The following is a 17,046-nucleotide window of genomic DNA, read 5'->3' on the forward strand; positions in this document are numbered from 1 at the left end:
AAATGTGGGGGTTGGAAGAGGTGACCCGTCAGGTCATTCCTGGCCTTAGCCAACCGTGCTAATCATGGCCATCCAAAAGTCTTCCAGGAAGCCTTAAATAACAAAGACTGGCAGGACTCTACAGCTTAGTGAAGGCTCAGAACCCTATAATTTGGGTTTGAGATTGAAGAACTTTCAAGATCTCCCAGACCAAGAAGTGCAGATAGGAAGGAGGAATAGCAGTCTTCTCCTTGGGCAAGCTTGAGGAGTCCCTGTAGCCTCCCTTGGACACAACGTGACTTCCATCCTCCACCTTTTTTCTCCAGATACTACCATAAACAAGCTCCCAGATCCTTCACACTCTGAAAGAAATTCATTCAACAGACACACACATTCACCCATTGGGTACCCTCTGTGCACAGGGGGGCACTCTGCTTGGGGGGTGGGATAGGGCAGACAGAAGACACAGCCCCTGCCTGTGGGGCCAACATTCTAGCAGGGCAACCAGGAGCATGCAAAGTAAACAAGTAGGATCCATAGTAGAGCACGTGGAGTTAGCAGAGTCGGATTTAACTGGGTGAGGGTTTTGCAGTGATGAGGATCTAGCAAGCTTGAGGTGCAAGAGGTGTAGACAAGAAAGGAGCTCTAAGAACTAACCGTGGAGTTGAGGCTGGGACAGGAGGGGAGGCGGGGCTTGAAGGGGACCGTGAAAACGTGATGAGGTCAGTGACCTTGGGGCCCGTGGGGCCTGTGCGGCTGAAGGCTTGAAGGAATGAGCTAGGAAAAAGTTTGAACGTGGGCTCTTTGGAGGGTCCAGGGCTTGATCTTGGGACTGAGTAGCTGAGCCATTGCGGGAGAGGAGATCAGGGAACCGCAAGGCCAGAACATCAGTGGATGGTGAAAGCACCGGGCATTGAGCATCGTGGACAGACAGGACGAGTGGAGAGGACAGTAAGTGGGGAGCCCAGACCTTCAGGGAATCTGCAAAACTGACAGCAGTGAGTGGTAGAGCTTATAAAGACATATTTAACAGTGCAATTTAATGTTACATTTGGGGAAGTCCGCTCCTGTTTTTGTAAGAACTACAGGAAGGGAGAGAGCTGTTTTCATCATGAAAGGCAGGCTTGAGCATTAAAGGGTGGGGAAGTACCTGGGAGAATCTCATTTCCTCAAGGATCCAAGCTGTCAGCCTAAGAGATGCTGCTCTCCTTGTGCAACTGAAAGCAGCCCAAAGCTGGTGGGAAGGTATTTCATTTTTAATGGGGGAAGGGTCTTCTTGCTTCCCCTGAAATACCAAGGAGGGGGCGCCTGGGTGACTGAGCCAGTTAAGCGTCTGACTCTTGGTTTCAGCTCAGGTCGCGATCTCAGGGTCATGAGGTCAAGTCCCATGTGGGGCTCTGCACTCAGCATGGAGTCGGCTTGGGATTCTCTCTCTCCCTCTCCCTCTGCCCCTCTCCCCATGCACTTGCACTCTGTCTGTCTCTCTCTCAATAATTAATAATAATAATAATAATAATAATACAAAAAATAAAAAATAAAAAAATACCAAGGAGATAGCCACCATTTCCACAGAAGCTTGAAATAACAATATAATGATAATTTATGAGTGTCATCTATCAAAAGCCATTGTTTGAGAGGCCTTGGTGTAGAGGAGTTAAGAATATGGACTCTGCTGGGGTTTAAATCTCAGCTCTGCTCCTTACTCCCCCTCCTTTCACCCCACCTGGACAACGCTGTGGGCGGGGGGGGCGGTAATAACAGCACCTACCCTTCCCGCCTCTGAGAGGTAAATGAGCAAATAGGTGCAGAGAGTAGCTTGGAGTGCGGGAAGACTAAAAAAAATGTTGGCTACGTATTCTGATCTTTCTCATCCCTGTTGGCAAATAAACAGGCAAATAAAAACCAACTTGGAAAGGTCCCATGCCATTCCTATTGCTCTGTGTGGAAAACCAGCCAGAGAGTAAAGCTGAGACGTCAGTCCTTCCTCCACACATTGCAGTTTACAAGCTGCTGGGAGGCCGTGTGGCCCAGGGGCAGCAAGTCCGCTGGGCGTGAGGAGCCCTGGGTTTTAGTTCCTCCTCAGCCTCCGAGGCCCAGGCCAAGTGCACCGAAGGGCATGGCTGGTGTCTCTGAGCCTCACCTTGCCCACCTGCAAAGTGGGGCAATCATCCCACTTAGACCCACAAAAGGCTGTTTTGACCAAACCAGGAAAGGTTCCACGAGGGTAAATGGTAACTCTCTGGAAGAGGGCATGTGGCTCACTGTGTTGAGGGCCAACCTCCTGTGTGCTGGGCACGGAGGTGCAGAATCCGGCCTGTGGCATCTCCCCTCCCCAGAGGTACCCAAAAGAAAGGGCGTATACCCAGATGGCCAGAGTCTCTGAGAGAAAGTGCGAGGGCGGTCAGGTTACAGGAGGAAGGAATGCTTTTATTGTTAGGTCTATGAGCAGATTTGGGGAGAACAGAATGATGGTGCTGAGTGTGATCAGAGCATTATCCTTCCAGAGCATTACCCAACAGAGGGCCCTGCTCATGGAAAATGACCCGAGCTCCAGGCTGTTCGCTGTAGAATGTTTTATAGCAGCCTCAGTTCCGAAGCCCCCCGAACACCCACCAAAATGAGCATGGGTTGAATACATGGGCTATAAAGCAGGATAAAGAAAATAAGTTCTCTTAGTGAACTGACATGGAAAGACTGCTGAGAAATACTAAGTAAAGAAAAAAAAAAACTAGGTGCAAAACAGTATGTAGGGTGCTACCATTTTTTTGTCCAAAAAAGCAGAGGAGAGTCTCTATGGAATATATGTATTTATATAGGCACAGAAGATGCTAAAACTAGTTATAAGAAACTCTTCCCATTAGTTGTCTCTAGGAAGGGGAGGAAGAGGAAGATCACTGTACATCCATTTGAACTTTTTGATTTTGAGGCCGGGTAAATACAGTACCTACGGGGGACCGGTGGAAGGAGGGGGAGAGAGGGTGAGGAGCACTGTGTGGGCTCTAGAATCAGGTGGCGGCATGAGTCCTAGCTTCACCACTTCCCAGCTGTGCGACCTTGCACAAGTCACTCGATCTCTTTGAGGCTCAGTTTCTGCACAAAAGGAGCATGATAATAAGTACAGTAATAGCTCCTGGTAAAATCCACCTGGACTCTTGGGAGGCCAAGGCTGAGTTCAAAAGCACTCTGATGGAAAATGGTGGTTGTAGCTCTTTATCCAGCCAGGACTTCTTACTCTCCAGATCAGCTTCCAAACTTCTTGGAGGGACTAACAGTTCTTCTCCATTCCCATGCCATATCCCAGGCACCCAGCCCAAGGGAGTCCCTGTGCCTCCAGGGTACCAGGTCAACTGGGTGGGGGTGAGGGGAGTGGCCTGAGTCAAGGGCAATACAATTCTTCCTCCCAGAGGAAACCCCTGCAGACTGGCCGCTGGGCTCTCTGGTAACCGGGTTCAGCTCCACTGAGCCCCACATCCCTTCATGCTGGGCTGCAGGCCCTGACTGTTGAAAACAGCAATTCTCGAACACGAGCATGCATCTGAATAGCTGGTGCACCCCAGATTCCTGAGCCCACCCTAGGACCTAGCATGCCCGCTGAGGCCTCTAAGATGGAGCTCCAGCCACATCTCTAGCGCTCAGTCCCACACCCTTTACACTCCATGTCTCTCCCCAAATCACTCACCTGTCCTCAAGCACATTCAAACCTTTCCTTCGCCCTCCATGCTTCTGATTTCGAGGATCCCTTCCTCAAGAGAGATTTCCCCAGTTGCCTAAATTAAAGCCCGTCTTGATGGAGGCCATGAAAATACCTCCTCCACCAGGAAGGCGCTCCGATTTGGGCTTCCTTCCCCTTCCTCCAGGCATCTCAGACCCAGAATTTGCGTCTACCATAGTACCACCAGGGCGTCCTTGAATTAGAAGTATCCTCGATAACGAGGAAAGCTATGACTTGCAAGTGCATGAATGTGGGGTGCTCTGGGTGCTCGGCCCCACTCTGTCCCCAGCCCCAGAAACATGTTAGCAGCCCCGTTTTACAAAGAAGTGAGGTTCAGGGACATGGGGGTTTGCTCAGGGTGTCACAGCTGATGGGTGCTGAGCTGTGATCCATCCTCGCCTTTCTGGTTTTCTGTGTATATGCTGCCCGCCCCCTTGGAGACGCTACACTCTCTAAGGGTGGCCCGTAGTTTCTTTCCCTCCATCAGGGCCAGGCAAAGTCTGGCCCCTCAGGGAATGCTAATTCTGAGCCAGGGATGGTCCTAAGAAGGAGATGCTGGGAGCAGGGCCCATCCCTGAGGAATCTGTGTGCAGGTGGGGGTGGCAGTGTAGAGGCCAACAGGATAGGTCTGGGTTGGGGCAGAGGAAGGGGGCAGAGATGAACATCATCCTCTGAGGGAAAAGACAGTGTGATGACACAGACAGGGCAGATACGGTTCCGACCTAGGGGAACTCAGGGAATTAAGGGAATTTGCTGGAAATAGCCAGGCGCAGTGCCAGAAGGGAGCAAAAATGGTCTTCCATTTCCATCTCAACATTTCAGGAGGTTCCTGTGTAAGAAAACTGCATATAGACTCCTCCACGTAGGGATGCACTTTACCACCGATACACTAAGCTATTCATTGAAGAATTGTCTGGGAAACACTGGGGCCAACTCAATGTCTAGCAACAAGGAACTGATGAAATCAGTCAGATTTGCATATGATAAAACACTCTCCAGCCCAAGAAAGGAGGAGGAAGTTCTCATTGATCTGATATGCCACAATCACCAAAATATATTTTAAGTAAAAAATGCAATGTGCATAATCAGGGAAATCAAATTTTAAAGCATGATGAGTTATGATTTCACACGTACCCGCCTGGAAATTTAAAAAAACTGTTAATTCCAAGTATTGGCAAGGAAGTGGGGCAAAGGGAACTCTCAAGCACACTGGCAAGTGTGTGAATTGTCACAAGCACTCTGGAAAACAGTTTGGCATCATCTACGGAAGCTGACGATGTGCATTCCCTAGGAGCCTGCAAATACCCGAGGGAGATCTGAACCCAAGTTCCCACCAACCCCCATCCCCCTAAACATACACACCAGGAAAGAAATGATAAAGAACATTCACAACAGGACTGTTCCTAGAAGCCAAAAATTGGAAGCAACCCAAATGTCCTTAAATAGTGCTATGAAGAATTAATGGTGTTCTCTTAATACAATGGAATTCCATACTGAGCGACAATGAACCAAGCACAGCCATGCACATTGGCATAACCGAATCTCAGGATCATAATCATGGGTGGGACAAAAGCAAGTTGCATAAGACCACATGCGTGATATGTTTCCTTCTCTTCAAAATTCAAAAAGAGGAGACAGTGCACCATATTTATTGTGTGCTGACTTAAACATATGGCAGGACTATAAAGAAAAAAAAAGTGCATAAGTATAACATTCGGGATAGTATTTGGGGAAAAAGAGGTGGGGGGGTGGGAAGGGAGGGCAAAAGAGATTTTCTTTAAAAGCTCTGCTTCTTTGGGACAGGTGGCAGATACCAGATGGCTTACTGTATTGTGGAGGTTTTTTAAAATTTATATATTATTGTATAAGTGCTATTTTTGTATCTGCTCAATATTTAATAAAAACAATTTTTAAAATAAGGCCTAGACCAGTGTGAACAGTGTGCGACCACTTGCATAAAAGGGACACACACAATCGCGTGCACACACACCGGTATTCACGGATCTCTGGAAGGTTACGTGTGTAACTGGCAAAACTGGTTGCTTCTGGTAGGGGAACTGGAGACTGGGGAGAAGGAGGGGAATTTCCCTGAATTTTTAACATTTTGAATCCCATAAACCAGTTAAAAATAATAAAGTTCTAAGACAGAGAAACAGGGGGTGGGAGGTGGGGGGGAAGGAGGAGGAGCACTGCCCGGACTCTGGGTGCCGAAACCTTCTGGGTGTGCCCGGGGTCGCACGGGGAGCCTGTGTCCTCAGCCTACAGCTCAGGCCTAGAACCAGGTCACTGGCTCACCCCTAAGGACAGGGCCGGCTTCAAACAGTTGCCCACATCAATTCTGGCTCTGCAATATTTTGTTTCCAAACAAAGCTTCCTTGGGTCTCTTTCCCTGACCCTGCCTTCTTATCTCAGACCTTCATCCCACCGGGGATTCGAACAATTCTTTTGAAGTTGCTTCAGGGTCTTCTGAGCCTTCATCCTCGATGACTCTGAAACGTGCTTCTCTGTCACCAAGGGCAGTCAACAGCAAATAGGCTCTCTTCATACTCCTCCCCTCAAGGACCTCATCGAAACCTGCTTGCACATCCTTAATTCACACTGAGATACCTCTAAGTCACAGACATGTCCCCAAGGACCCTGACCTGAGAAGTAAAGACACAAAACAGTGGCATCAGCCAGTAGGCAAGGAAGGATTTGGACACAGTGTGCAGGAGGTGCCTTCTGCCCTGCTTGCGAATTGGTGTGCTGGCAGTTTGGGTCTGGATAAGAGGTGGCCCTGAAGCTGGCCTCGGTCTCCCTCAGCCCAACCGCCAGGAATAAGGAGAAGAGGGCCAGGGAGGGTTGTGTTACTCTGAACCAAGAGGTACCTTATTTCGCAAAGAGCCAGGGCAGGCATCTGGGTGGCACCGAGAAATGGGTTCCCCAGTGGAAAAGCACCTTAGCCAGGTAGTGTTGATTAGAAGGGGAGAAGCCTTACTGTATAGTGGAGCTTAGGGGAAGCCAGTCAACAAGCCTGCCTAGAGCAAAGCCCTGGGCCGACAGTGTTAAGTGTTGGTGAGGATGTGGAGTGGCCGGACTCCCATACACTGCTGTGGGAGACCAAACTGTACAACCAATGGAAAATGGGTGGAAACTCCTGAAGTTAAACACATAAATGTTATGCTCAAGCTAAATGCTTAAAGTTAAACCCTGAGCCCTAGCGCTCCTGGGGATATTCTGAAGAGAAAGGGATGCCGTGTCTACAAATTGGCACGAACAAGAATGTTCACAGCAGTGTTATGGGTGCATGAGAGCCCCACACCGGAAACAACCTGACGCCCACCCGCAGAAGGACGGACCAACACCCCGCAGTGTATTTGTGCAATAGAATACTGTTTCAAAGCAAACTAGAGCTATATGCAAAACAGCGATGGGGTTCAGAGACATAACGTTGAATGAAAGAAGCCAGACGCGAAAGAGCACATATTGTATGAGTCCATTATATGAAGTTCAAGAACAGGCAACACTAATGTATGGCCATAGAAGTCTGGACGGTAGTTACCTTAGAGAAGAGGGATATTGACTGGGAAGGAGTATGAGGAACTGTCTGGGACACTGGAAATGTGTTGGACTTTAATCTGGGTGGTGGTTTCATGGGTGGATACACATGTACAAATTCACAGAGATTAAACTTGAGGTTTGTGTACCTTAATTACTATATGTAAAGGTGTATGTAAAACAACAATAAAAGGGCGCCTGGGTGGCTCAGTCCGTTAAGTGTCCGACTCTTGGTGTCGGCTCAGGTCATGATCTCAGGGTCATGAGTTCAAGTACCATTCGAGGCTCTGCGTTCAGCAGGGAGTGTGCTTGACATTCTCTCTCTCTCTCTCTCCCTCTGCTCCTCCCCCCATTTGCACATGGGCTTGCTCTCTCTCTCTCAAATAAATAAATACATCTTAAAAAAAAAGTAAAACCACAATAAAATTCAAGGTCTAAAGCTCTACTGCTCCTGCGCCCTGGCCTGCCTACCTGGCTGTTGGTCTTGCCCTCAGAACAGTGTTGTGTATACCTTGGAGTGACCTTTCATGTCAGGCGCCGGTGGCTGTACGTGAGGGCAGAATGGGAACTTCTCAGCTAGAGAAGAAACTGTACAGCCATTGGGGGTGTCCTTCTTCACAGATGTTTGAACACAGGGCAGAATTTGTGTATTTCCATGGAAATAAGATGTGGAAAATTTCCATGGAAATACACACCCAATAGCAAAGTTCCTGGGATAGAGATACAGAACTCCCATTCAATTTCAACTGCCAGAGACTGCCAATATGTTAGCAAAACAAAGGGGAAAAAAGCAAAAACCAAAACAGGCAACAGTTGACTTGGGCCAGTTCATGACACTCAGCAAATGAAGAAAAGCCAAAGTTAGGCAGGAGAGGTGTTGGGCCTTGTGTTCCGGTCATGCCAAGAACTCCTGCCCTCATGTCAGAACCCACAGCCTCTCGGGGCAGCCGATTACTCAGCTGCCCAGTGCAAGAAACTGAAGTACATGCTCTGTCTAGAAAAAAACAAGACTATAAGGAATTACATGAAAATGGTGGAAATGGCTATTTCTGGGTAGTTTGAATAATCTTATCTTCTCCTTTGCACTTTAAAAAATCCCGAATGAGATAGCAAACAGCAAATTTTATAATCTTCCATTACCAGCTCAGATAAAATCCCTTGGGGGCCCTTGAAGGGACCATGAAGCTAGGGGAGAAGGAACCGTCCCCTGGGTCAGTGCTGAGTTGCCCATACTACCTCTTCATCCCCCAAAGGAGCCTCTACAAAGCTGAAAGGAAGAAGAAGGAACTCACACACTGCTTCAGGAGCAAGGGCAGTGAGAGGGAAACCAGCTCCTTCCAACCAGCCTTAGAGGGGCCAAGCAAAGGACACAATGTTCTTTGACATAACAATACAACAACCTTTCTGAGATTTGGGGACAATTAGCTTTTCCTACTCCATGTAGCCTGAGTCCTGGCCCTCTCAAGAATATTAAACTTGTAGAAAATACATACATACATATTGATATATATGTATGTATATCTCCTTTATTTCCATCCCTAGTGCAATCTGCTACCCTTGAAGAGAAAGGGTGAGCAGAAGGGCACCCCCAAGTGCCAAGGTTGAGTCAGAGACCCCCCAGCTCCGGCCTAGCAGACACACATCTCTGGCTCTTCTGCCCCACCACACAGTGAGACAGAAACCTTGGCCCCACCTTTGGGAGAAACCATTTCTCTCCTGCAGAGTCCCCCTGCCTTCACTGGCAGGATGAGATGTTTGCTGTCATCATCCTGCTGATGCTGTGGGAGGGCCTCCAGCCCACCCTCTGTCTCTCTTCAGCACCCCTCCCAGAGCCTGGCAGTCTTAACTCTCATCCCTCTTCTCTCAGAGTCAAAGCTCACAGCTTGCCAGGTTGGGAGAGTCCATTTGGAAGGCAAATTCACACTCAAGGGTTAATGACAATTAATACATTAACAGAAGTGGCCAAGTTGACGGAGTTTGGCAAATGTCTTTAATTATATTTTTAAGCTTGTGAGGAAAATGAAAATTTGTATTTCTAGTCAGTACCCCCACATGCTCCAATATCAAGATGTTTTAGGCTTCGGGCCATGAATTTTAATCACGGTATTGATAAAATTCATTAAGGACACTTCCGCTCGCATTGAGCGCTCTGAATACATGGGCCCGTGGAGAGTAGAAAGTGCTGGGTTCCGGAGTCTTTCTGGTTGGCACTGCCTTTTCCTGCTCTGTGATGCTGAGCATGTGTGACCTCCTCTTTCTGTGAAGTGAGTGGGTGGGCCTCGTTGATCCCTAGGACTTGACTTCCTCTGTGTGAGGTCCTCCCCAGCGACCAGACCCCTCTGAAGGCTGTCTCTAACCCCAACCCCAGTCTCCAAATATAAGGGGCTTTCCTTGGGTCTGTCCTTTCCCCCTGTCCTTGGCCACCGTCCTAACTGCCCTGGTGGGCTCCAGTGCCCCATTTCTGTCATGTGCTCCTACCTTCCTCTTGAACTTGGGGCCCAGTCCCATCTGCTTGCTGAGGGTGTTTCTCAGATGTCCTGTGGGCGACACAAACCCATCAAAACTAAGCTCTCCTTCCTCCCCTTCAAACCCACTGCTGATGCCTCCAGCCATGTAGCAACCCTGTCTCCGCACTCTTACTTTTTGACTCTGACATCTAATTAGCTGCCAAGTTCCGGTCATGTCCCTTCCCCGTTCAAATCCTCCAGTGCTGCACTCATGCCTCGCTCTGGCTTCAGGGTCCTCTCTTACATCAGGCTCAGGGAGGCTCAGAGAAGTCGAGTACCATGCTTGAGGTCACACAGCCATTGAACGACAGGGCTCTTAACCCCATCACACCTTTTTGTTTTCTCAGTGGCCGCCAGGCAGATGGGGCAGTGGTTGGTCACTGGAGCGGAGCACCGGCCAAAGCTCCCCGAGCCCCACCTTTGCCATGTTGCTTCCTCTCTTTACAATGCCTTCTCTTCTCATCCTCACCTGCTAAAACCCTGGTCCTCTGGTCCTCTTCCCTTTCTGTACAGAATGGTTTGATAGGATGAGCATCCCATCTCTCCCTAAATAATGCCTTTGTAATTCAAAATATAAATTTATAAAGAGGGATTTTTAAAGCCCATTTTTCTTAAGGCTTGAATTAATCGCTTCATTCTTCTGAAAGCTTTTGTTATTTGCCCAAACGTGGTGTCTCTCCCAGACTCCTCCCCTCTGTGGGAGCCTCACACCAGCCTCATTCAGGGCTGTCTGCCATGTGTCTCATGAATCCGGTTGTAACGAGCCTGTAGGCCCGCATCCTGTGGGCCAGGGGTGTGTATCTCTGCACCCCAACACGTAATTCAAGAATTATTGGCGGGCGCCTGGGTGGCTCAGTCGTTAAGCGTCTGCCTTCGGCTCGGGTCATGATCCCAGGGTCCTGGGATCGAGCCCCACATCGGGCTCCCTGCTCAGCGGGAAGCCTGCTTCCCCCTCTCCCACTCCCCCTGCTTGTGTTCCCTCTCTTGCTGTGTCTGTCTCTGTCAAATAAATGAATAGAATCTTTAAAAAAAAAAAAAAAAAAAAAGAATTATTGGCACACTGGAGGTATCGTGTAACATACAATGTTATATTAAATTAAGCACTTTTACACTCTAGTGACTCCAGTAAGAATTTCGAAGGCCCTGTGAAGGCGGCGATCAGGACAGCCCTGTCCTCCAGTCACACTGCTGTGACACTTAACTCCCAGCCAAGCTCAGGAGCCAGGCAGGAGCAGAGACAGGACAGGGGAGGGGATGGGGAGAAACTGTCCCAGGCCCGGCAACGGAGCAGTTTGTCCCTGGGGACTCTCCCTCTGCTCTTCGAGATGTCCCTTTCCAGAAATGCTGAAGCCATAGCCTGTGAGAGAGGGGGGCTGGTACAGAAAAGGCCAGCACAGCCTTGAGATGGTGTGGAGCCCACAGGAAACTCTTGGCTAGATCCTTGTCCCAGGATCCTGCCACCATTACTTGGCTGGCTGTCCTTGGACAAGTCTTTTTTAATCTTGCTGGTCTGTTCGGTCATCTGCAAAATGAAGACCAGGTAGGCGCTAGGATCCCTTCCAGCTCTAAAAGGAGCTAGGCCCAAGTTAGGCCTGTGTGTCCCAGCTATCTATAGAATGGGGACGACAACAATGACAGAGGAGACATGAGCATCCTCTAGTCTCAGATTTGGCAAGCTTGATAAACAGGTGCCAGAGACACGGGCAGACTTCTGCCGCATGAGGAACAGATGCTCCCAAAGGAACAGGGCCACCGGAAGGCTGAGCCCTGGGCAGGTAGGCTGGACCTTCTACAGAATCAAGAGGCTGGTGCTGTTTGGGAGGGAAACAATGTCGGAGCCCATCCTCACTCCCAACCCAGGGGTCCAGGAGACAGACAGAGCCCTTTCCAGCTGGGAGCCTGCAACAGCCAGACAACCCATTCTTAATGGCTCCTGCTTTTTGAGGAGGGGGTGGGCTATAGGAATTAGGAAGAGAGAGATGGGCCCCCACTGATGACGCCAAACACAGCACAGCAACTGCTGCCCATTAGAACATTTATTTCTCAGAGAGAAAATAAGTTTCAGACAGTCATATTATAGTAGGTAAAATTAACTTTTGTATTCTTTACAAGCATAGATTTTTCTCTGTTTATTACCTCTCTTATACCATCTGTTATAAACAATTCTAGAAAGCAAATAAAGTCACTTTCTACAATAAATAGAGCATCGTGTGCTTCACAGCAGACGCGACTGAGACACATAGGCCCCATGCCACAGCAGGATCTGAGCCGCTTCCCATTCTAAAAGAGCAGTTTTAAAAATGAGACTCAGAGAGAGACTGAAAGAGTCAAGGAGACTGGAAAAAAAAGAGACTAAGAAAGAGAAGGTGTTGGAGGGAAGAAAGAGATAGACAGAGAGAGAGAAAGAGAGAGAAAGCCCCGAGATCTTACAACACAGGTTGAGACAAAGGTCACAGAGTCCACAGCTGACCGACTACCTGGGGAGAGGGGACGCATTGGCTCCTTTAAATAAACCACACTGTGTGCATTTAAAATACTCAGCCACACAACGGAGGACTCAAGTAATGGAAACTATAGGCCTGAATAATTTAGAACAGTATTTTACAATTATATACACCATGTCCTTCCCTAGCCATATGCTGTATTGTATTTTTATTATTGTACAAAATCCAAAACTCCATCCTTTATGTTATAGAGAGTTTTGTTGGTTCCCTTTTAAACTCTGGCTCGTGTCCGAAATGTATAAGAAATTGTGGTGGTTGGTTGGTTGTATTTTTAAAAAGTCGAGTGTGTAAAAATGGCAGTGATCTCCCCAGTGACTTTGTTTTGTCCAAAACTCCCCTATGAAAAATTTAAAACAATTAAAAAGAACGTCAGGATAAAAATCAACATGGCGATCAGTGGCCTGCGACCTGGCCCTGCGACTTTGGTGCTTAAGAGGTGAAAAGAATCATCCAGAGAACAGACACTGAAGCCTCTGAGAGTTGTGTTGGTTTGTCAGTCAGCATTCCCCGTTTCACAGTTTTTTTTTTTCCTTCCATTTTTGAGAAGGTGAAGGTGGGGAAGGGGTTGAAAGGTAGAGAGGGAAGGGGACAGAGGATGTGAAACAAAAGCATGGTGTCCCCTGGGGTTCGGGATCAGGAGCAGCAGAGGCTGGGCAGGGCAGAGCACAGGCAGGGAGCGGCTAGACTGCGGGCACCACCATCCGTAGCAGCGAAGAGTGAGGCCCACAAAGACAGGATAGGAGGAGTGAGCAGCAGACCCAGCTGAAGAGCACGGCTGCACCCCATAGCCCTCGACATCCAAGTGGACGGATGGACACTCGCCTAACCAGCCTGGTCTGACACGAGCCCGCCAAGCCTCAGCCCGCCACTCAGCACACAGGGAGAGGGCCAGAAAGGCCCCGACTCCATTCAAGGGGCAAACTTTCACAGCCTGGCCTTAGCTGTGTGTCTGCAGCAAATAGGGGGTGGGGGGAGATGTGCTGGTGGAGGGGTCACCCGAATGGTAGGCTGCCCTCTGTCCTGGGCCCTGAGGAGCCAGGAGGAGGCACCCACCTAGCATAGCAGCTGGCCTCAAAGGGAATGAGACATAAAAAGAAAAAAAGACCAGTTTGGTGATGGTTTCTGTCCATTTGGCACAAAAGAAAGGAAAGGAACATGGGAAAAAGAAAGATGGCACTGGTGCAGAAGATGGGACAGGGAAGAGGTATGAGAATGCGTGATGGAGGGGAGAGAGGGTGAGCTCCGTGAGCTTCCCCGCGGGACCCTCGTGTATCCACAGACCCTTTGGGGTCAGTGTCAGAGCCTTGCTTGCCCTGAGGTGTAGTTAGCTGGGAGTGGGGAGGAGGGGACCAGGCACACCTTTGAGAAAGAGCCTAGGACCTCTTGCCTTCTGGGCTCAGGTCCATCTCCTTGGCCGGGCCTAAGCCTCACAGCTATTTCTACTTGTAACTGGTTCTTCAGTGGACTAGCCCCGGAGCGAGCTCAGGTGGGAGTTTTTGGCACACAGCAGGCCTACCAGGGGAACCACGCAGTTGGTCAAAAACTGGGGCCTTGCCCGTGGGGAGGACACAGCCCAGTCCCTGGCCTGCCATGGAAGGGGGAAGCTGCCGGCCATACGACTGGCTGGGGCAGGAAGAGGCCTCTGTGCCTCATGGGACAGAGGCAGGGCAGGCCGACGCAGGCCTGGCCCTGCCCTTACAGGTAGCTGGAGGTGACGAAGGAGTGGGGTCCCCGGACCCGGCTCAAGTGGATCATTGCGCGGTCGTAAGCCACCTGCACTGACTTTCGGATGCTGGTCTTGCGGCCTTCCAGCATCTTGAGCTTGTCTACGGTGTCTTCCACACCCAGGGGCAGCACTTTGTCCCTTGGAAGCCACTGCCTAAAATACAAGCACAATAAGAGGCCTGGGCTGTGGTGGGTCGCATGAGGGGGCTCCTCTGGGCCCACTTGCCCAGGACAAGCAAAGCCGGGGGAGGGGATACAGCAGGAGGAGACTGGGACACCCCAGGCAGGAGGCTCCAAGGGACCTGTTTTGCAGCCATGCCCTTCCCTGAGCCCCACAGCACTCACTCTGCTTAGAGGGCCATCAGGACCTGGGAGCCAAGAGAGGCCCATGTTAGCGTTAGCCCTCACCCTGCCTTAGGGCATCAGGGAGCTATGGCTAGGAACTTGGGCTGATACCAGGAGTCAATGATTCCTTGGTGGTGCCCACACCTGGTGTGTGTTTTATTTTTTAAATCCCCACGTGAATCTAACATACGGCTAAAAGCTAGCCTTTGGAGCCTGATCTTGGTTTGTATCCCAGTTCTGGCTATGGGGTCTTGGCTTTCCGAGCCTCAGCTTCCTCAGCTGCAAAATGGATTGGAGGGGATTGGTGAAGATTTAATGAGAATTAAATGAGATTATGTATGTAAATCAATCTGCATAAGGGCACGGAGTAGACAATAAATGGTAGCTATTATTATTTGAACTAGTTAGCCCTACCTCCTCATTCTATAGAAGCAGAGGTGAAAGAAGTCTCCTGCTGCTAAGAGAAACTTTGAAGGGCAAGTAAGCCCTTTGCCATGGACCCTGCACTGCCCAGAACCACCCCACCTCCATATCCCCCCACCCGAGGACTAAGACACACATGCCCACAGCCACAGGGAGGCTCTTGGCTGAGTCTCTCCAGGAATCACCTTCCACCAAGGAAGCTACCTGGCCCAAGGTGACCCCCCCCAACCCCACCTGGGGGCAGCCAGCATTCAATGACTACTTGACACGAGGGTACAGAGGCACAGACCCAATTCCTGACATCACTAACAAGCCCCCCAGCTCCAGAGCTCCCCTGAGGATTAGCAGAGGCCTCTGTAGCAAGTGTGATGCCATTCAACAGGTCCTTCCGCCCAGCCCTGCACCCCTCATCCCCACAGCTCTCCCCAGTAAGCGTCCTGATAGAAATCTCCATCTTGGTGTTTTCCAGGGAATCCGATCTGAGACACTTCTCAGTTACTATTAAAGTGTCAGGGGCAGGCCAGCTGCTGGTAATGCCTCACCTTAACCTGGGTGAAGGCAGGGTCACAGAGTCCACAGCCCCTCTGCGGACCTCCCCAGTGTGGCAGTGTGTGCACAGCCTCCCAGTCGGGCCCCTCAGCCCACACCCTGATGCAATCTCCTGGCGGTGGCACCCACTCACCAGGTGCGCTTGTTGTCAAAGAAGAGGACAAGGAAGAGCTTCTCTCCAGCCTCGGCCTGTTTCTGCTCTCCCAGCTTCAGCACATCCAGCGGGGGGACAGGGATGGGGACACCATTGTGCAGGAGGCCCTCCCGGGGCATCTTGGGATCGATGATCTGGAGGCAGGAAAGGAGACTGCACTTAGCTGCGGGTGGAAGGGCTGAGCAGAGCATACTGCGCCAGGACTCCCTGCTGAACTGCCCACCACCAACCTATGCAGGGCCTTAGCTAGGTCCACAACCAAGTGATGAAGGGGGCTGACCTCTTCTGTGACCCCCCCCAGGACCCCAAAATAGAAGTCTTGGCTCTCCTTTCCCAGTTCATTGGCCTAATCCTCCAGCCCTGCCCAATCAGTTCTTCCGATGAGGGAGCTTGCTCCACGAACCGTTGGGGCCCAGAGTTGAAACAGAAGCAATGTGAATCCAGTATGGGGGTGTCAGAATTGAGGGGGTTATCTGTGATGTCCAGGCCAGACTGGCAAATTCCTTCTTCCCTACGTCCCATAGAGGAAGGGAGTGGAGGCCATTTTTTTCCCCTTGTCAATTTCCCTTTAAAACCTCTGCAATCCACTTCAAAAGCTCTGGGGCCTTCCTAGACACCATGGCTATGAAGGAGGTTCTGTATCAGCAGCAGGGCCCATCTCTTTGGTTCTACCTACCACAGCCCCTGGTTACACACTACTTTCCTGTCTGACTGTAATCTTCCTGCTGTGTGGACTAGGTATATTTGTGGACACCTCCATGTAAGATCAGAAAGAAGCTGTAAAGACTGAACTCAGAGGGTTGCTGGAGACGGGAGAATGATATGGCAGGAAAGAAGGGCCACTGGAAGAATTAATGCTCGAAGCTGCAAGCTCCACAGGGCAGGGGCTCAGCAAAATGTCCGGTGGCATTGACAACCGTGATCTCTAGCTCTAGGAAGCACTGACAGAGTGACCAAAGCTCCTAGTTATTCACACATCGCCATCTCATTTCATCTCCTTGCTGATGTCGAGAAGTCTGCTACAGCTATCAGCTGACAGAGGAAAGCACCAAGCACAGGAGGACATGGCTGGCCATGGCCACGGCGGCTTGAGCCTCTGCTGCCTGCTGCCCTCCACAGCCCCCGTTTCCAAAGCAGTGGAGTGATCATCTCTGTGTGCTGAGGCCAGAGGGGCTTGGAAATGTATTGAGGAAGCAGCTTTCTCCAGAGATGAACAATCTTAGTTTCTATACCCTGTCCCAGGAGGCCTTTTCTCATAATAAACTGCTCTGGCTGTTTACCTTTGGGTGTCTGCCAGCTTCCCTACTTCCCTCTCGAGATAAGCAGCTGAAAGCAGGTGTTCTGGTTCAGCGTTTGCTCTAAGGAAGAACCACCTCTACCCTGCCCCCAGCTGTGTAATTTGGTCAAAACTCTTATCTCCCAGCCTGTCTGTCCCCCCTGGGACTGAAGCTAACTAAGGGTCCTAATAGGAAACACCACACAAGCCCTCCTGAGCTTCCTCAATTGAACAAGATAGCAGGGGCTACTCTTGACTAAGCCATGCTGGTTCCTGCCTTAGAACGGGGGGCAGATGGTGAAAAATGTCTCCCCCACCCCCACCCACCCGGCAGA

General features: G+C 50.2%; 1 protein-coding gene across 9 annotated transcripts in view; it reads right to left on the reverse strand.

Moving 5' to 3' along the window:
* Positions 1 to 17,046, reverse strand: part of BRPF3 (bromodomain and PHD finger containing 3) — a 58,901-nt gene that overhangs the window by 12,031 nt on the left and 29,824 nt on the right. For 5 of the 9 annotated variants that reach the window (XR_003521379.2, XM_027601843.2, XM_027601849.2 and 2 more), the window contains 2 exons: positions 15,415 to 15,569; positions 11,754 to 14,118 (listed from right to left, as the gene is read on the reverse strand). Coding sequence is in view for 8 of the 9 variants with exons in the window: in XM_027601843.2 (XP_027457644.1) it covers positions 13,935 to 14,118; positions 15,415 to 15,569 (339 nt within the window). In the remaining variant the exon portion in view is untranslated. Of the gene's footprint in view, positions 1 to 5,282; positions 6,334 to 9,677; positions 9,766 to 11,753; positions 14,119 to 15,414; positions 15,570 to 17,046 lie in introns of those variants that run through there. The other 4 variants (XM_027601845.2, XM_027601846.1, XM_027601848.1 and 1 more) reach the window with 4 other exon arrangements.

Source organism: Zalophus californianus, chromosome 7 (assembly GCF_009762305.2).
Source record: "Zalophus californianus isolate mZalCal1 chromosome 7, mZalCal1.pri.v2, whole genome shotgun sequence".
NCBI lineage: Eukaryota > Metazoa > Chordata > Mammalia > Carnivora > Otariidae > Zalophus > Zalophus californianus.